We start from the raw sequence: 21,609 nt of genomic DNA, 5'->3' as shown, positions 1-21,609 counted from the left end.
TGTGTAAGATTGTGAAAAAAGCCATCAGATTTAATGCTGTTGCATAATCATGCCGGACAAAGTCATTCATTCACTCACAATGTGATCCAATCAAGGCAGGCAGTAATTATGTGTTCCAGGCGCCCATGTCATTAAAATTTCTCTGTGTCCCAGAGAGAGGATGGCTTTATTTCATTTAATCATCCCGAGTGAGAATAAAGCCTGAATAATGCATTTCCTCTGAGATCCATCTGTATATAAAGAGCAACGCAAATATTATTTTGACAGGCTGCAATTGTGTTCTGTCCTTCAAGTTTTTGGGAGTTAATGGGAACTGGTCATCATGATGTAATCAGAGCAGTAATCATTATAGAACCATAGCATTATCCAGGCTAGCAAGAGTGAATTAACATTTAGCACAATGACTGACGCTAATACTAGTGATATTTTGACTCCTGGTAAATTGGAGTAATTGGTCTCTGAGGTGATCTATTGAAATAATGTTATACAACAGATGACAGATGAAATTATGATAAAAAAAAACAGCATGGTATAATTAACCCTGATGAAAGCTGGTTATGCTGGTTGTTCAGCTTTGCTCTTGACCAGCACAGGGTATTTTATTGTATGCATTTAATGGTTTAGCTGGTCTACAAAAAGGATCAATGTTACCAGTCTACACTGTAAGAAAGCAAAGTACTGAAGTACCATTTCCTGATTAACTAACTGCTCACTGCAGTGGATGCTTAGGAGGTTTTCACATCTGTAGTTCGTTTCTTTGGTCCGAATCAGTTGATGAGTTTGATTACTTTGGAGCGTTTCTCCCTTTAGTTTGGTTTGGTTTCAGACTAAATTCACCAAAATGTGCACCAATAAACCATGCGAGCACACTGTCTCATCTGATTGGTCAGAGCTGTCTGGCACAGGAGAACATAAACGTAGCAACGGAAGAAAGTAAATATAGCGAGACGTTTCTGTGATTACATTACATTACATTACATTACATTTGGCAGACGCTTTTGTCCAAAGCGACTTACAATATTGAAGTGCAAATAATAGAAGAGGTTAAGTACAAAAATAATAGAAGTTAAAAAAAATAAAAATAAATAAAACATCTATAGATAGGGCCTTAAGGAGGTCAGAGGGAAATAATGGGATCGAGGAGTAGAGAAGAGGAAGAAGGAGATGAGGTTAGAATTAGTTAGTTTGTTAGAGGTGTTAGGAGAGTAAGTGCTCTTTGAAGAGCTCTGTCTTCAGGAGTTTCTTAAAGATAGCGAGAGATTCTCCTGATCTGGTAGTGGAAGGTAGTTTGTTCCACCATTGTGGAACTCTGTATGAGAACAGTCTGGATTGCTTTGTGTGAATGTTTGGCAAAGCAAGGCGACGTTCATTGGAGGAGCGCAGCGGCCGGGAGGTAGAGTAAGCCTTCAGGAGCGAGTGCAGGTAGGAAGGAGCCTGTACTGTCATCACCTTGTAGGCGATTGTAAGCGCTTTGAATTTGATGCAAGCAGCGACCGGTAGCCAGTGGAGCTCAATGAGCAGCGGGGTGACATGTGCCCGTTTGGGCTGGTTGAAGACCAAACGTGCTGCTGCATTCTGGATCATCTGTAGTGGTTTTACTACACAGGCCGGGAGGCCAGTTAGTACGGCATTGCAGTAGTCGAGGCGTGAGATTACCACAGCTTGTACCAGGAGTTGGGTGGCCTGTTGCGTCAGAAACTGTCAAATTTTTCCGATGTTGTAAAGCGCAAAGCGGCAGGATCGAGCAACTGAGGCCACATGGTGCGTGAAGAGAAGCTGGTCATCAACCATGACACCCAGGTTCCTAGCAACCTTTGTCGGTGAGAGAGAGAGAGAGTCGATGGTTATGGCAAAGTTGTGTTGAATAGAAGGTTTTGCTGGTATGACCAGATGCTGGTATGACCAGATGCTGGTGATCCAGCGCGAATATGTGTGCATTGTGAAGTTGCTTTAATACTACACTGGACACAGCGTTTGTTCATAGCTTTGGTAATCAGCATTATCTGGCTAATATATCAGATTAAACCGACTGGTCTGGGTCCAATTGTTTTGATCTGACCCCGTGTGCGATTACTGTTTTCACATCTGCTCAATCAAACCAAACTAAAGGTCAAAAACGAACCCGAGTCCATTGTAACTGGACCAAATAATGCTGGTGTGACAACGCCCTTGGTTGCTTATTGGGACACTTATGGGACGCTGGTAACATGCTGTTTTACCTTTTGCATCTTTTTGAGTTTCTGAAGTTATCTTTCTTAGTAAATTTTGAACTTTTCTCAGTACTTAAAAACAGACAGTCCATCTCTCCTATTAGCTCCTGACATAATCTGTTCGCATATTGGTGCGTCATCCGTACTCTTCACTCACCATCAGTGTGTAGTCTTGTTCATTGGCTGAACAATGGTTGACTGACTGGCCACCTTGTTGTAGTGCATATGAGCACTAGTTACTACTGTAATTTACCCATGTGAAGGGAACACAGGCTGGCAAACAGGAAGCAAAACATATATTCCTAATTAACACTATGATGAATCAAAATTTCAGGATCTTGAGGACGTCACTGCTCCTTCTTTAAACTATCAGTCAACTTTTGTTATGTAAATGCATGGCAGAAAGGCCAGCAGCCCCTTTCTCACTCAACACCCAACTTCATATCACTCTGTCTGTGTCTGTGTCTGTGAAAACTGTTTAAATTATTTACAGTAGATTAACAGTAAAATGCTGGTCAAATTTAAATTTTTGTCATTTGAAATGACTATTTTTTTTTTTTTGCAGTGTAGACAGTCAGTAGGACCATGCTTAACCGTGCTGATTAACTAGCATGACTAGCGTGATCAAAGCAAATCTATTAATCTGCTTAAATACTTACAGTATCTACACCAATAAACCATCAAAAAACATAACATAACAAGGACATTGTGTGGTACATTTTTATTGGTGTAAGCTTTTTTTAACACATTTCTGAATATTAACATGTACCTGTGTGTTTGTGTGTTAATGTCTGAGCAGCAGGCTGGGCTGGAGCAGTGAGGAAGAGAGGAAAGGCCGAGGCTGCATGCTGCAGTTCCAGCATGCTCTGGTTCGAGTCCTCACACACTTCGTGGCAGAGCAGTCGGACCCCCGGGAACCTCAGGCCTATTTCCTGGGCTCTGACTGGCAGGTGGACGTCACTAAACTGGTGCGCTACTTCCTGAAGGTGGAGGACCCCAGCATCGTCCGTCTGCAGGCCGGCAGGGTGCTGTCAGGACGGGACGTGGGCACCACCTCCATAAAGGTTCATTAAAATTTATCTTGTCTTGTTATTCCTGTGTGGTTATAGACTATGCAGCACACCATGCTGCTCTACAGTCAAACAGGGTAAAAACCTGCAAAATGCCAACTTTACAGGAGAAGAAAAAAATGTCAATAGAAGTTAGTGTAAAAAGATTTTTTGATTTTAAATTATTTTGGAGCATTTAATAATACACTTAAAGCATTCATGATAAAATTGTACCAGTCATTGTATCAGTCAGTGCATTTTTTCATAAAAAAAATAGTTGTACCTTTTAACAAAAATTACTCTTGTGGGTAATTGTGCCAGACTGTCATTGATTTTCTAAAAATGGCAGGTGATTACCTTAAGTTAGGAAATTTCCTTTAATATGGTGAAAAAGACAAAAAAAAATCCATGTGTAAAGGCACAGTGGTCAGCGCCAACATCAAATGTTTGTTTCACACATTTGGAAGACCTGGTGTCATGGTCAGATCACCTTGACAGCCCGAAGTTATGCTAATAAGGTCCTGAAACCAGTGGCCCATCCTTTTCTGAACACATAATCCATGTTGCCATTTCAACAGGACAATACTCATCCATATGCTGCTGCTGGTTTAAGACCTTGCCTTGAAGACACAGATAGATAGCCCCTACCTGCAGAAACTGCATGAATTTTCAAGCTGCATGGGACGGATTATTGCAGGACACCATTAAGAACCTTTACAACTCCATACTGAATCGTCTGAAAAGCAGTGCAATCCAACACTTTGTTCTGGGTCCAGCTTTTTTTTTGCCAACCTTATCTTTGACAATTGGTCTAATAGTAATTAAAGAAAATTAAAGTGCTTGTTTGTCTGTTTCCCAATTTGTATCAACTAACATAGCCCCTTCTCCTCCTTCGCTTCAGGTTCTGTCTCCTCTGTCGGACTCTGTCCTGGGGGAGAAGATGATACGGGTGCTGGACGAGAGAGTGAGCATCACTGAGCTTGGCCTGCAGCTGGTCAGCGGCCTTACTCTCAACCTGCAGCTCAGCACTGGAAGCAACCGAGCCATCAGCGCCACGGCAACCACACAAGAAGTGCTCAACAGCCCCAAACAGGTAACATTTTAACACTAATAATATGGTTTGGGCATCAAGGAATTCTAAAGAAGTTTGGCCAACACAATTTGTTATTTGTTTCTCTTTCATTAGGAGGCGATGTTGAGCTCATGGTTGCAGTTCAGTGATGGCTCCCTGACCCCTCTGGACATATACGACCCCACCCACTACCGCCTGACTGTTACGTCATTGGACGAGGGCGTCATCTCTATACGGGATTCACCTCTGGCCGTGGTGGCAGAGGGCGAGGGCCAGGGGGCGCTGGTGAGAGCCGAAATGGCTATAAGCGAGGTTTGCCAGAAGACGAAGCGCAAGAGCACTCTGGCCGTGGGCAGCGGAAGCTTAACGGTCAAGTTCCAGATAAACAGCAGACGTGCGGAAAACAGCAGCAACAACAACAGCGTCGACGGCAGCGGCACGGGGAGCATAGCGGTGGGGAACGCCAAGGACAACAGCAGCGACTACGGGAATGACGGCGAGGAAACAGATGGTGACAAGAAGCAGCAGCAGCCTGAGCAGGTGCCGAGCAGAAGTTCTGCTCTGGAACGAGAGGAAAGTGCAGTGAGAAAGATAACCACCACCACCAAGTCAACCTCGCGAGCCTCTTCAGCAGGCAGCCTTGCGAATGACCTGGATGTGGGAGGAGCCAATGACGCCTCAGCAGGTGTCAGCAAACCTGGGAATATTCTGAATAACGAGAACATCCTCAGTCCTGCCAGACCGGGAAGGGACAGCAGTACGAGGAATCTCGACAATGGTGTTCAGGTCACGAAAAGCACAGGTAAAGCTCCAGGAAACTTGCTGAATTACAACAACTATCCTGCACAGGTGGAGGTGCCTGTGCAGGAGCCGAAAAACGACAACAGTGACTACGGTGATGATGGCGAATCTGAAGGGCCACTAACAAACCGGCCGCTTACGGACCTCGAGATTGGGATGTACGCGTTACTGTGCGTCTTTTGCTTGGCGATTCTTGTATTCCTGGTCAACTGCATCTCGTACTTGGTGAAATTCCGCCACAAGCAGCCGCCATCGCAGGCTCCTGAGCATACTGGCCATCGGCACGACTGGGTATGGCTGGGTACAGATGCTGAGCTTGTCATGAATGTTCCAGGCAGCCCGTTGCAGCAGGATACGCACAGCACCACTGTAATTGACATTGGACCTAATACGGAGACTTGTGGCACTCTCACGAGAAGGACAAGCTGCCAGGTGGCCTCAGTGTCCGGGGAGACGAATGTAGGGTGCGTGGGGTCACTCCGGAACAAATCGGGCAGAAGCGAGTCCCTGCACTCGCCCACCAGCAAGAGGAAGAGGGTTCAGTTCACCACTTTCACCTCGCTGGACCGTCAGAATTCGCCTGTTACGATACCCAGGGAAAACGGCCACGGCATCCAGTGGGTGGGCAAGGAAGAGAACTGTGCGTCACCGACACCTGAGGTGCCACGTACTACTGAGCCTCTACAGGAGCTATAATAAAGATGGAGGGTGTCCTCACACAAACCCTTAGACACAGTATGCATCTCTCATGGTACATTAGGGACTTGCTAGCCCTAAATGTATCTGTTTAAGGTCACCCATATGCCTTCTGTCTTGGAGTAAAGGGAGTGGAACCAAAAGACTCCAGTGTTTTTTTTTTGTTTGTTTTACACCAGACATTTGGGATTGATTACGCGGTTGAGGTACAGTCTAGTTTCCACAGTGCTGACTCACGGTCTCTAGAAATCCCAGGTTGTGATATATTTTGTTTGTGTCTAGGCTCAAAAGCCGTGCTCCGCCTTTATATGACTGAGTAAAGCAACAAGGAAAAGACAAGAGCAATATCCTAATATTTCAATGGTGCTTAGCAGTAACACATAAAGCATCTTGGATTTTTGTGTCGCAACATCACAGAACAATCGGTGGACTGACTGTAACCCCCTGAGAAGGTTCTTCTGCAGGAGGACTGAAGCTATGATCTACAAGACTTAAAGATCTACAGAATTGCCACTGTGAATAGAACCTTGATTTTTTTTTACAGAATCAGCACGATTATTGTGTATATTTAAGTTCGATTTAATGTTCACTTTAAAGCACCCTGCATTTGTATGTTGAGTTGGATTTAAATTAACTTATTAAACATGTTTTTCATTGACTAGAAAATGTCCAGTGCCCAAATGACAACTAAAGCAGTATTTGACAACCATATTGACCATACTTGTGTTGGACACAGATGGAATATGGGCTCTGCCTTTAACCCATTGACACAAAAACACGTCTTCACACACAAACAGTGGTAAAGTGGGTATAAGTATATGGTAAGCCATTGCTGCAGTGCCAGGGGAGCAGTGAGGGTTAAGCCTTGGGCTGAATGAGTTTTCCTGATTTTTATGGTGAATAAAAAAAAAAGTAAATTTAACACAAACCGAGTAGATACAGTATTATACACTACACGACCCAACCCAATGTGGAACTGTGCAAACCCAACACATCCTCAACACATACATCCTGTTATTAGTTAAGCTTGCTAAGTAAACATGGAAGCACATAAAGCTACCTGCTATCATTGTTTGCGCCACTATTTTCATGGGTGAGAAAATGGAATCAGCTTGGTTTGTAAAGAATGCGGAAAACAAAATAGCTGATGTTTGCTTCTTATATGAATTCCTCCACCTTAGTTTCGCAATTTTAGACATGTACTAGTGCCAGAATGTAGCTGCTGGATAATATAAGGTGGAACGTAAAATAGAGAGAAAAAAAAAAAAAAACCTGCCTAATAAGAAGCCAAATTTAGCTTTGTATGGTGGTTGACATTTCAGCATTAAGTGTAAACATATGATAAAAATATTATTTCCCAATGTATACTTTTCATACCGAGGCTGTTGATTGGACCAGTTCAAAGTTCAGAGTCGCTAACCAGTATACTAGGGCTACAACTAATGATAATTTTGTGAGTTTCCTAGCATATTTATCTTACCTGCTGAAGTGTGCACACTTGCTTAAATGTTGATCTTTGATGAAAGGTACGGCATTTGAAATTCTCATTTTTCTGCTAAAATTGATTAGGAAAAATAGCATTAGACAAAAATGAGACCTTGCTAATGAGATAATTGCTATTTTACACCTTACGAACAGTCTATTTTTACACTTTGCATCGTTTAAATAGCAAAGTCGCTTAGGAATAAATCTATGCCGATGGGCATGGTGGTCTCGAAATAAGGTGTTTTCAGGTAAATTTATGGCAGATTGCTATCTTAGCAATGAAAAACACTCATCAGTAAGATATTCATTGCTCTTTTGGCAATGCAGGTAGGCCACACTTTCTTAACACGCGTACATCCCAGCTTGTCACACAAACACACAAGGACACGCAGCTGCACAAACCCAACTTTTACATCAACAATAAACAGAATAAAGAATAAAATAACGTTGATGTTCTCTTAAATTACCTGTTTGCGCACCTTCACAGCGTGAACGTGCAGGTCAGTTTCTTCTGCTAAAAAATGCAAAAGTGCTGCGTCGTTAACATACCAATCTGCAGTCAGAGCGCATCTGATTTATTTCACGTTATGCCAAAAACACACCCATGATTATTAATTAAGATAATAAGTACATACATGCTTGTTTCGAGCCACAAACTCCAAAAGAAGAAGAATCTGCAGAATAGAGCCAACTACCTAGAATCTGGGCAAAAAATGGGGCAAAAATCACACAGTGTATCCCTGGCTTTAATGGTCATGCTCAGGGACCCAACATAGCCAGCTTGTTAGCAAACCCACAACCCTGTCATCAATAACCCAGAGCTCTAACCACTGAGCCACCACTGCATCAGTGCAAAGATCTATTAAGTGATATGTGGTATATCATTTATCATATTGTTGTTGATGAATAGATTTGATACAGTATCCAACCAAAGTGAGCACACCTCATATTTCAACAAATCTTATATCTTTTCTTGTTACAACAAAAAAAAAAACTCAATACACCGTCGTTAATGTCCAAATATCTGGCCACACTTGTGAACATGTCCAAATTGTGGCCAACGTCTCAAAAATTTGTGTGACCACCATTATTTTCCAGCACTGCTACTGCAACTCTCTTGGGTATGAAATTCACCAAAGGTGCACATGTTGCGACTGGAATCCTCTTCCACTCCTTCATGATTACATCATGGCGCTGGATGTTACACATCTTGCACTCTTCCACCTTCTGATTGAGGATGCCTCACAAATGCTCAATTGGAGATAGCTCTGCAGACATACTTGGCCAGTCCACCATCTTTATCTCTTTAGCTTCCTCAGCAAGGCAGTTGCCATCTTGGAAGTGTTTTCAGGGTTTTTATGTTGTTGGAAAACTGCTATACAGCCCAGTTTCTGAAGGGAAAGTACACACAGTAGTGTGTCCAGTACTCATTCAGCTCCAGACTATGATGCTACCACCACAAATGCTGAGCTAAATAAGTTTATCTTGGTCTAATCAGACCATAAGACATGGTACCAGTAATCCATGCTCTTGGGCTTTTGTGTGTGTCAGCCTCAGCTACCTTCTAAAATGACAGCCATGCAGATAGAGTTGATGCAGTATGCTGGGTACGTTCTGAGCACTGCAGGCAGGCCTCCCACTTCTTCAAGCTCTGCAGCAATGCTGGCAGCACTCATACGTCTATTGTTTTAAAGCCAACCTCTAGATATGGCGCTAAACTTGGACTCAACTTCTTTGGTCTGTTTTGAGTGGATCATGTCCTGGAAAATCACTGTAGGCCAGACGTTGGCTAGCATGCTGTAGCTCCGTTTTAGAGCAATAGCAACGTCTTATGGCCAAGGCCATCTTTCTGAAGAGCAACCCTTCTTTCTGTTTCTCACACCCTCAGAGAGGTCTTTGCCATGAGGTGCCATAATGAATATCCAGTGGCCAGAATGAGAGAATTGTACCCAAAACATAGAGTTTAACAACCCTTCTCCCCCTTCACATCTAGGAACTTGAAACTCTAGGGAGTCACATGACACCAGGAAGGGACAATGGCACATTTGGGCACAATTTGAACTTTTGTTGACAGATGTGTAGACATTAATGGCTGTGTGTTGAGTTATTTTCAGAGGACAGTAAATCTATACTGCTATACAAGCTGCACACTGGCTATTCTAAAGATATATTCAAACATATTTTTGTGAGGGGTGTACTCACTTTTGTTGGATACATTATGTGGATGAACGGATTTAATGCCTAATCTATAATCCACAATGTAAACACTACTCACACTCTACAGAAAGGTTCTTAAGGTCTACCAGTGTCAGCAGCTGTCAAGTGTGAAATCAAATCCGTTTTGGGGCCATAAAAACAATGCCTCCGCATCAAAACACCAACCTAATCCACCTCCCCGAGTTTAAGACGTTCAACCTTTTACATAATCTAAAGTAGCAAATCAATTTAACCTTCAATCTACCTGGGATGTCGGGTTGCCGACCCGCTAAGCTGATGAGATGTGTCGGGCTTTTAATGGGCGATTTGCAGGGGATGAATATGATGCAAATAAGTTCATTTGCAAGTCTTATTTACTGAGGTCAAAGCAGCTGTTAGAGTCATTACTGTTTTTTTATGGATCTGGGTTACAGGTAATCTGTCATGCAAATGTGTCCTGTCTGCTGTTGACAGATAGGAGAGCGTGACATCGAGCTAAGAATTTAATTTATTACACACCGATGTTTCTTTTTTTTTCTTCTTATAAATGTCTAAAAAGTTGCGAGGGGTGGTATACTAATTAATATTCTTCCTAATAAAGCAGGAGTTTTATCATAGGGTCCACAGTGGTACTACACCACAAATAAGTGCAGAAATATAACACAGTGTAAACAAAACTTCAGGTCTTTAGTTACTTGTATTACTGAGATATGGATATTTTAAAATCATTTTTAAAAATAGAAAAAGAAATTAAAATCTAATTAACATGATGTAGCACACTCAAGTTGACAGGTCTTACAGGTAAATGTTCAGAATACAGCTAGCATTGTTAGCATTGTTCTATTTAGCACTGTTAGAGATACCAATTGATTACAGTATGTTCTATATTTTTTTGTGCATCCAAACACCATTAAAACATGTCCACGCACAGAAGTTGGACATATGAAAGGGACACTAAACCCTTAACCCTATTTTTTTAATTAATAGCTGAAATGTATTGAATGTAATGAAGTAATGAAACATACCAGTCCTGTTACTATCTTACAACCTGCCAACAGTCTATTTTCACGCTTTCTGCCTGCATCATTTAAATAGCAACGACGCATATGAATATATCTATGCATATATCTACACTGATGGGTATGGTGGTCTGGAAGTGAGGTGTGATCAGGTAGATTTCTGGTGTATTGCTATCTTGGCAAGAGAAAACACAGATGTACCACTGACTGATTTGAACCCTGACAACAGTCAGACATGCATTGCTATCTTGGCAACGTGTTTTCAACGCGTGTATACCCTTGCTCATTTTACACAAACACACAAAGACACGCAACAGTGCACAAACCAAACTTTTACATCATCAAACAGAATACACAATAAAATAACATTGCTGTTCCTGTAAATGACCTGCTTGTGCACCTTCACAGCATGAACGCACAGGTCAGTTTCCTCTGCTGATAAGTGCAGAAGCACTGCGCCGTTAAGATACCAAAACGGCAAAACCAGAGCACACCTGGCTCTTAGCAAGTGAATGGCAAGTGACACACTGCTTGGATTATTGCATGTTACACCCAAAACACCCCCATTTCTATTTAAAATAATTAGTACATGCCTTTTGCACGTTTCAAGACGCACAAGGTGTACTTTTCCCATTGTTATGATAGCAAAGTCATTCCGACATGCCCTAAATCAAGCTGTGCAGTGCATGATTGATGCTTCTCCTATAGATCGCTAGACACTTTAGACAATTTCATGCTCCCAACTTTGCGAGAACATGACGACTGCACACCAGTGCTATAAAGACATGGATGAACGAGTTTGGTGTGGAAGCTTAGTGTCTAACACCACAAATAAATTGGACAAAAAAACCCTATAGCCTACCCCTATAAACCATAAACACACTCCTAAACCTTGTGGAAATCCTTTGCGGAGGAGTTAAATTTATATATTAAACCTTATGGATTAAGAATGGGATGTCACTCAAGTTCTAATGCATGGAAGGGCAGACGAGTGAATATTTTGGAAATAAAAGTTCACATCTATGGTCAAACTATTCTTGTTTCATATTTCTGACCTTTAATTTATGTTCTCTGTTCTCTAAGGAAAGTGTTGTCTGTACAACCCAAAATTTCTTCTAATCGCTCTCAGTTTCCGAGCGAGTGAGTTACTATTAGAGCACGGAAAATCAAATATGTAATCACTCCGTTTTCAGTAGTCTATTAAGCAGAGATGGATGTCGATTATGAAGATAGACGTTTAATTGATTTCCCACCGCTCTTTCAGCCTCACTGGTTCTCGGCTCTGATTTAAAGGTATGTTGTTAGCGATTTTTTTTTTTCTTTTCAAAAAAAAAAAAAAAACGAATGGCTTTCTGTTTCTAATTAGCTTCTAGTTTGTCGTGATGCACGCAGCTGCAGAGTAATTCACTCCCGGTGTTTTGCCGCATTTTACAGATGGGAATTCAATCAGAGGAGATCTCGTCTGAATAGCAGAGCCGCAGTGAGAGATGTATTTCAGCACCTCCAACACATTTACTACAGGCTTTAATCTGTAGTGCATGCTTCTGTCTAATATTTCAACAAGCTCCGACACTTTCAATAAGCTATACTTCCTCATTGTGCCTCATTCTGACTGCAGAAACAAAAAAACGTCCATATTCCCATTATGTATATTTGTTTCTTTCGCAAATCAATATGTAGAACTCCCTGTTCCCTGTGAGCGGAAACGTGTGTGTCAGATTTGGAGCGAATCCAGACAGAAATTGCATCCCACACTTCACTGCTGCTGTGTGTTATATTCAGCAGAGTGTGGATTTAATTTAAAACTCAAACCAGGAAAGAATCAGCTCCAGCACACACTCCACCCAACAGAGCCGGACAGGAACACCGGCTGAAAGAGTGACTGAATGACACATGGCCAACTGTGGCTCAGAAGATAGCAGGACTGAGTCGGTGGTTGGAGATAAATTCATTATCAAGGCTTTAAATAAAAGCCTTGGGACAATGTTTTAAAAATGCTTCCAACTACCGTATTTTTCTTACTATATGGCACACTTAAAATCCTTTAATTTTCCCAAAAAATCATCAAAATCATCAGTGTGCATTATGTATAAATTTTACCAGACAGGTTGTAAGGAATAGTAAAAACACTCCACTGAAGTACAGCTTTTTACAAGATTTCCAGATCAGTTCCACAGACTACAGCAATATTAGCATTAGCCGCTAACATTGCACGCTAAGCACTAGCTCTTTTGCCTATCAGAGGTAAGTATTATTGGATTGTAGCCTGCTGTTAACCCTGGCTAGCACTGCTGGAGCAGCATTAACATTAGCCGCTAACCGCAGTAAGCGCTAGCTAGCTCTTTAGCTGTTGAGAGTTGAGTATATTAGACTGCAGCCTGCGCATTTACTTTGTTAAAACAAGCTATATGGGATGTATATTTGCTAGCTAACAGCACCCTAGCTTACCGGAGCACTCAGGGTTCCTCAGTGTAGCACTGTCAGGCAGCATTTACGTCCTGCTAGCACTAGCAGTTAGCCTTAGTCGAAAACTGGAAATCTAAGCTTACTGTGAATAAACAGAAGTGCTATACTCATCTAAATAAACAAGAGAAAAGTATTTTTTAAAAAGAGAAAGTGAAATTACGACCAGCATTATGATACAGCTCTGGAAAACAAAATAAAAATAAATAAATAAAAGGTATGAGTTTCTTTGATTTTACCAAATTAAAAACCTCTGGATTATAATCAAAAGGAAAATGGATGATCACAAGCCATCAAACCAAGCTTGATTTTTTGCACCAGGAGGGGCATAAAGTTATTCAAAAGCAGTGTGTAAGATTGGTGGAGGAGAACATGCCAAGATGCATAAAAACTGTGATAAAAAAACAGGGTTATTCCACCAAATACTGATATCTGAACTCTTAAAACTTCATGAATATGAACTTGTTGTCTTTGCATTATTTGAGGTCTGAAAGCTCTGCATCTTTTTTATGTCATGTCTGTACATAAATGCTTTAAATGCACTATTTTAATTTGGAATTTGGGAGAAATGTTGTCCGTAGTAATTTGTCCGTTGTCCGTGTTTAATTTTACTTAAACATATACCTATAAATAGCGAAATCAGAGAAACTGATTCAGAAACTGTAATCTCTTAATTTTTTGTGATCAACACTTTTGAATGAAAAGGGCTCACAGTTTTTCTGCTGAACAGGTAATCACTGAGCTTCAGTAAGGTTGCTAACCCTAGCTGGGTAATTTCCAACCACCACTAATGGGCATTTTGGACACTGAAATGTATTTTATTCACTGATCAGCTATAGAGTAAGACCCAGCGATGCCTGCCACCTGCGTGAACTTCAAATCTGGAAATTGGTCTCCTGTAGCCTTTTCATACATACATCTGGATATTCATTTGAAGAATACATTGTTTACATTGAAATTTTGTGCAAGTCAAAAGACCTTCAGACCACCTTAATAAACAGCAGTGGGCTTTGAATATAAAGCTGAACATTTGGCGTAAAAACACAGAGCAGCAAATCACCTAAAGCACACAATATCCCCACTGTAAAGCACAGCTTCACTGGCAGAACTGTTAGAAAAGAGGATCAAACACACACATATATATATATATATATATATATATATATATATATATGACGTATACAACTATATATGACGCAAACCTTTATCCTGAGAAAACCCAGAAAAGTAAAGCCTAAACTAAACTCATCTGCACTCTGATATGTTTTTTTCTTTTATTTCAATATTTTCCCCACTTTCTCCTACTTTCCCACAGCCAACTGTCCCACTGCCCCACTGTCCCATTCAGTTGCTAATCAGCCGTATATCTCTGATACATGTGAAGTCAGACACAGCCTCTTTTCTAACTTATGCTGATGCAGCATTGCTGAGTAGCATCACAGTGCACTCGGAGGAAAGCGCAGCGACTCGGTTCTGATACATCAGCTCACAGACGCAGCCTTGTGCTGATCGACATCACCCTAGGAGTGATGCAATCTACCCACCCAAAGAGAGCAAGTTCAATTGTACTCTCTCTGGTCTCTGGCAGCTGATGGCAAGCTACATGATAGGGAGGGGGGTTGCCCTGGAGACCTGGAGTGACCTGATAGAATCTAAGCTAAACTCTGAACTCTCTAAACCAGGGGTGACCAAACTTTTTTTTGTTGGAAATATATGTGCACTCTCGCAGCTTTTAGACTCTTTGGCCCGTTTTCTGAGCTACAACTGTGGATTCTCGCAGCTTTTAGACTCTTTGGCCCGTTTTCTGAGCTACAACTGAGCACTCTCGCCACTTTTAGATTATTTGGTCCATTTTCCATGCTACAAAACTGCGCATTCTCACCGCATATAGACTCTTTGGTCCGTTTTTCGCGCTACAACTGCGCATTCTCTGCACTTTTAGACTCTTTGGCCCGTTTTCTGACACCTATCCTTTAAACTTTGAATCTCACATTATAAAAAACCTGCGGGCCAACTTTCATTTTATTTCTAAATTACCTTGCGGGCCGCTTCAAAAAAGGAAACGGGCAGCAAATGGCCCGGGGCCGTAGTTTGGACACCCCTGCTCTAAAATATGAACTCTGATATGTGAGGTTATAGTCAAACTCACAGAAGCAAACAACGCTAGACTGCTATTGTAAAGAAAAGCAGACAAACACTGCTAAATAAATGGTCAGTAACTGCCAGATGGAAGCAGCTGCTGGAGCCCTTTTCCAGAAGACATTAAGACTACAAAGAGAACATGATTGCCCCTCAGGCATGGCATTAAGATACAGATGTATGAGGTAAAAAACGCATTTGATTATTGTGCTTTAGACAGTAACAAGAAAGAGAATAAGACTTTTTAATTAGCAGCTTTCTAACGAGGAAATTAGAAGCTCTAATTAAATTGTGTTTTAATGTAGCTGAACTGAAATGCTGTGTTTTTCAATAACGAGATGTTCACAATCTGCTCAGTATATATTTTACATGTATTACTTATATATAATATATGTATTACTTCATATAATATATATATTATATATTAATTATTATTTGTATTATTATGTCCTTTGGAACCTAAACCTATGGTCTCAGGCATTGAATATGGATGTGATTTTTTTCCAGCCTTGTTTGTCTGTTTGCATAGACAATTCTAACAAGATATCGACAGTCACAATAATTACTATGCACTACGCTGTCCACCCTGGGTGGTAATGCCTTCTATGGCATATTTACAGTTCACATATTTATTTTTTTTTCGGTGGAGTGAAACATATTAAATTCCCCATTCATCTGGCACCCACCATCATGCCATGAGCGTTGAACCTTACAAGATATCACCTCACAACATTCCCACACATCCTCCTAACTAACATTTTATGATTAATTTACATCCTGCATGTCAGTGTGTAGCTAGATTGGAAGACAGACAGACAGATTCAAAGTTGGTCTAGGTCTTTAATTTTGTAGTTGTGTGTAAAGACAAAAAGACAATGAATATCACTGTATTTAACATTTGGTATTACAGAGTACTGTGCAAAAATCAGAGACCTTTTTTTATTAACCCTTTGCAGATTTAAATAAAGTTTTCGGCACATTTAACTTTATCTTTAATAAAACTTTCATTTCTATCAGGAGACTCTCATTGAGTTCTTCTGCATGTATCTAAAGGACCTTTTTTCACACATCCTACCTAAGTTCCAAGACATACATCTGTTAAACATGGTGGTGGGGGTGTTCTACAATCTGCAGGAGATTTTTCCACAATCCTTGGTCACAATCTAAAACATATCAATCCTCATATGTTAAACATGGTCGTGGGAGTGTTCTTAAATCTGCAAGAAGATTTTTCATACCTCCTGCCCAAGATCCAAATTATACAAATCTATATGTTAAACATGGTGGTGGGGGTATTCTAAAATCTGCAGAAAGAATTTTCCACACCTTCTGCCCACAATCCAAACTACCGGTGTACCAGTCCATCTGTTAAATGTAATGGCGGGGTGTTTTTTGCACACTCCTTGTTCACAATCTAAAACATACCAACCTCATCTGTTAAACATGGTGGTGGGAGTGTTCTAAAATCTGCAATGGGATTTCCGCACAATTTCAAAGTTCACTTTTAGAAGACGAAGCGTCTTTGTCAGCCTATTGTTCTGAGAATCTCAGCAGCTTCAGAAGTTTGACAGTCTCTGTAGAGCATTATTAACAGCTTCACATCCTTCAGACATCAGACCCACAGCAGAGGTAAAGGATGGACTCAAATTCTTGTGGATGTTTTTGGATCTAGAACAAATGGAGCTGGAATTTCTTCCATCTCTCTGAAAAAATGAAAGCCTTTACGTCTTGTTTACCTGAAAGGAGGTCTACCAGGTCTTGCACACCAACAGAATATCTTCTATTTAATATCCTGTGGCTGTTTAGACTGGAAAGTTAATAAATGTTGTGTGGTCTCTGACTCTTGCACTCTAGCATTGCACTGTATATTATTTTATCCCAGATTACTGACAGAATGCTTTATAAACTGAAGATAATAAATATTCTATGAAATCAGATCACCTTCAAATACATACAGATACATCAAGTATATGAAAATCAACCCCAAACCTGATTAAAAAAGGCCTTATTTAGGCACACCGAACCCCAAAGCACCTCAAGACTACATACAACATCACCTGCATTGAATTTTTATATATATAAAGGTGTAAAAAACATTGTACAGGTACATGGATCATGTTTCCTCAAGGTAAACAGTATAAAACATGTTATCATCTAAGTAATAACCAGTTATCTGAAAAAGGAAAAGGCTGTCTAACATGATAAATGCTTTCCCAGAGTAACACTGGGGGTAGCAGCAGTTTATCTCCGTTTCTCAACACTTTGCAAGTATTTCTTTTTCCCTGCAAACAGTCGCTGCATGCTTCAGCTGGATGATGCAATGGACTGTTTGTAAGTGATGAAATGGACCCTGGACATCTGGATTTAAAAAGCCTGTCTTCACTGGAAAGACTGGTCAAAGCTATGATGTCAGAAAAGGCTTTAAAAATGTATAAACCTAAAGAAAAAAAATAAAAATAACCAAGGCTAATTCCTCTTTGAAGTAAATGTATATCTAGTGTGTCCTTTCTTATCATTCAGTGCAACACAATCCTAAAAACACCATTTAATATCAATGCCAATGTCAATATTAGAGCTTGTGCACACCTGGTATTAACATACATATTTGGTGATTGGATAATGTCCCGATTTCTCCATTTACTGAAAGAAATATAACATCAAGTCCCAATAGGCAAGTATGTTTACTTTGCGTTCATCTTTGCAACAGCCTTGGGCAGTTACCGTATTTTTCTCACTATAAGACGCACCGGATTATAAGGCGCACTATCAATAAAGGTCTATTTTCTGGTCTTCTTTCATACTTAACACGAATTATAAGGCGCATTATGCAACACTAGTAAGGAACAGGGGTGACGCCATGTTTTCCTTCTAATTCTAAGCTACTCTAATTATTTAAACTGTTAAGTTAGTTAAGTAAACTGTAATTCTAAACATTCTCTCCTGAAAACGGTTTATTTGGGTGAGTAAAACACTTACGTTTATTTACAGTAAGCTTAGATTCCAGATTTCCAGATTTACACTAAGGCAGGGTGCAGCAGCATTGTCATAGCGGCTCACCACTTTCGCTAGCCACGGTTAGCGGCGAATGCTGCCCAACAGAGCTACACTGAGGAACCTTGAGTGTTCCGGTAAGCCAGGGCGATATAAGCTAGCGGTTGGCCCCAGGTAGCTTGTTTTTTAACAAAGAAAAAACACAAGCTACAGGATGAGAATACTCACCTCTAAACAGTGAGAGGGCTAGCGCTTAGCGTGGTTAGCAGGTAATGCTAATGCTGCTCCAGCAGTGAGAATAAGCAGCAGGCTACAGGCCGATAATACTCAACTCTGAACGGAAAAAGAGCTAGTGCTTAGTGCGGTTAGTGGCTAATGCTAATGCTGCTCCAGCAGTGCTAGCCGGGGTTTAGCAGAAGGCTAAAGGCTGATAATACTTTAATAATACTTACCTCTGAACGGCAATAGAGCTAGAGCTAGCGCTTAGTGCAGTTAGCTGTGATGCTAATGCTGCTAAACTGAAACTCTTGTATAATGCTGCACTTCAGCAGAGTGGCTTTACCTCTCCTTACAACCTGACTTGTAAAACTCATACATAAGACTAACTGAATTAAAAGGCGCACTAATGATTTTTGAAAACATTTTTAAGGATTTTAAGTGCACCTTATAGTGCGAAAAATAGGTAGTTGTCTCCAGTCATATGAGACAACGCTTTTATTTTCATGAATGGTGAGGGACAAATATATATTTAAATATTAAGGGCAAATTACCATTTCAAAAACATACTTAAAATAACTGAAACAATCTGATTAAAAACATTTCATGAATAGTTTGCAGTGTTTGTCTCGAAAATGCATAATGGTAACTGCACTTGCACAGATCTCCACATCAATGGGAGTTTGACCCTCCTCGACACAGACGAAACAGAAGAAACAGCAAACTGATTTCTCTTTATGTTGAAAAGTAGGACTGTATTAATAAACAGACACACATTGCATTCATTCATTCATTCATTCAGAACCTCCTTCATATTTCAACCAGTAGCTGAACTCATCAATAACACATTAAAAACATCTCTGGTAAAAAGGCTGTGAAACGTGTGTCGAAGATCAAGCATGTGTCCCAAAACTCTTTACTCTTAATTGTATGCACAGATCTGGTGACTGTTCTACACTGTTGGCTTCATATAGTAATTTAAAATGTAAGCATAAGACCACTTACAAAAATAGTTTTAAGGCTTTTGAAATTCCCACATTCAGATGAGCTAAAAGATTTAGGATACCTGTTGAACATTTGTAAAATTAACTGGTGATAAAGTCCATCACAATGTCAGTGTAGTCTGTCCACCAGCTTCTGGTAGGTCTCTCTCTCTTTGGCAGGGTTGTGGTACTCTGTGACGTAGCGCTTTCCTTCCCTCCTGAGGGTCTCCTGAAGTTTAGAGTCACTTAGCAGCCGTTTGGACAGGCTCACAAACTCCTGTAAATGAACAAGATATAAAATAAAATGTTTAAATATTAACTACAGTAAAAAGTCAAAAGAATTTCTAAAAGAACGTAGATCATGAGCTATGATCATGTAAGCTAGTTTGAAAAAAAAAATTATGGTTTCAGTTTTCTCTTGGAGGTTTCCAGCCAGTGGTCCAGTGGATGTGTTCCAATTCCATCATCAGTAACCTAATTTAATAAAATTAAGCACTGATTTACTGATTCACCAAACCTGGTGTTGATGATGATGTTAACTGTAAGAAAAAACGAGACTCTTATAAGGAAAGCTTTGGAGATATATTAATGAAAACACTGATGTAAAGCACAGAACAAGCTGACCATCTAAATGATTATTGGCTGCCGTTAACCCTGATAACCCTGTCCTGTGCAACAAAGGTAACTCTTGGTCTTTTTTTACTGGGCAGGTCTTGATGAGAGCCAGTTTGAACATAACGTTTTTGATGGTCATTGCGACTGCACTTGAGGATACTTTTAAAATTCTCAATTTCTTTTTTATTTACTGACCATTATTTCTTGAAGTCATTTTTTTTCAATTAGTTGAGAAGTTTTTGTGATAATATGGGTTAAAACATTAACGTATTTACCGCACTATAAGGCGCATTTAAAATCCTTTAATTATCCCAATAATTACAGGGCACCTTATAATCTGAAGCAGTAAAGCCACTACACTGTATATACAAGAGTTTCGATTTAGTTTTCCAGCAGTATTAGCATTAGTTGCTAAGCTCTAGCTCTTTCGCCATTTAGAGCTACATATTATCAGCCTGTAGCCTGCTGATAACCACGGCTAGCACTGCTGGAGCAGCATTATTATTAGCCACCAACCAAGCTAAGTGCTAGCTCTTTCGCCATTCAGAGGTGATTATTATTATACTGTAGCCTGCTGCTTACCCCGGCTAGCACTGCTGGAGGAGAATTAGCATTAACCAGCTAACCTTGTGTTAAAACAAGCTATGTGGGACAAACCGCTAGCTAATATCACCCTGCAACATTACCGGAACACTCACAGCAAAACCTGTTAAATTAGAAGAAAAACATGGTGGCACCCCTGTTCCTTACTAGTGTCGTATAATGTGCCTTATAATGTCTTATGTATGAAAATTGACTATTATTTTCTATTTTCAAATAGAAATTCACTGTATACCAACTGTATCTCTTCACATAACAACTGATGCTCTTAAATACAATATTAGGGCAAGAAATTCAAGTAATTAACTCTTGACAAATTCCTGTATGAGGACGACTTGGGAATGTCCACACCTGTATAAGTTGTGAGGCGTTATTGTATTGCACAGGTTGAACAGTGGCCAACATGCTTATGGCAAGATGATGTAAATTATCAGAGTTTAAGTGAGGCCTGAGAGTGGGTTCACAGTATCACAAATGTACAGGGCAAACATTACATCATAGAGTAAAAGGCATTACCACTTAAAGTGGACAGTGCAGTGGGTGGCAATGATTGTGACAGGCAGCTTCTGGCTAGAGTTGTCTGTACAAACAGGGAAGCGACTCTTGCTAAAACCACATCCACATTCAATGTAGGAGGCCAAACATACACACCGGTTCAAGAGCGGTATTCATGGCAAAAAAAAGTCATGGGGCTTGATACTAACTACTAGCTCCTGTGTAAAATGATGTAAACTGATGCATTCTTTAAAAAGTATGCTTATTAAAAGTAAAGACTGCCAACATGTCAGTTGATATGTAACTCTGATGTTACTACACCAGTGAAACTATGACAACTATACCTTTATATAACTCTGTCTCTCTGTGAATCATTTTTCTTGCCAAATAAAAAAAGAAGCCTTTATTTACCTTGATTAGACCTAGACAAGCTAATGCAGTCAAGCTGAGCGGAGTATTCAAAACAGCTCCACCGCAGGGACCCACGCTGGGCTTTGTGGGTGATGCTTGTTTATTCATACCTCATCATCTCTAATTGAATTGTGGCATCTGTGTCAGCTCGCCTTCATTCAGAGAGCC

The 21,609-nt window shown here is 40.4% G+C and overlaps 2 protein-coding genes across 2 annotated transcripts in view; one reads left to right on the top strand and one right to left on the bottom strand.

Moving 5' to 3' along the window:
• Positions 1–6,494, top strand: part of LOC103026612 (transmembrane protein 132D) — an 87,595-nt gene extending 81,101 nt beyond the window's left edge. Inside the window, exons 7-9 of the mRNA XM_022670485.2 lie at positions 3,010–3,274; positions 4,161–4,352; positions 4,446–6,494. Coding sequence (XP_022526206.2) covers positions 3,010–3,274; positions 4,161–4,352; positions 4,446–5,828 — 1,840 coding nt within the window. The 3' untranslated portion in view covers positions 5,829–6,494. The remainder of the gene's footprint in view (positions 1–3,009; positions 3,275–4,160; positions 4,353–4,445) is intronic.
• A 9,456-nt stretch (positions 6,495–15,950) lies between these two features.
• glt1d1 (glycosyltransferase 1 domain containing 1) overlaps positions 15,951–21,609 on the bottom strand; it is a 94,033-nt gene continuing 88,374 nt past the window's right edge. Inside the window, exon 12 of the mRNA XM_022670489.2 lies at positions 15,951–19,597. Within this exon, the coding sequence (XP_022526210.1) occupies positions 19,451–19,597 (147 nt within the window). The 3' untranslated portion in view covers positions 15,951–19,450. The remainder of the gene's footprint in view (positions 19,598–21,609) is intronic.

The sequence above is a fragment of the Astyanax mexicanus genome, chromosome 12 (assembly GCF_023375975.1).
Source record: "Astyanax mexicanus isolate ESR-SI-001 chromosome 12, AstMex3_surface, whole genome shotgun sequence".
Taxonomy (NCBI): Eukaryota; Metazoa; Chordata; class Actinopteri; order Characiformes; family Acestrorhamphidae; genus Astyanax; species Astyanax mexicanus.
Note: the sequence above shows the minus strand (reverse complement) of the source record. Positions and strands in the feature narration are given on the sequence as shown.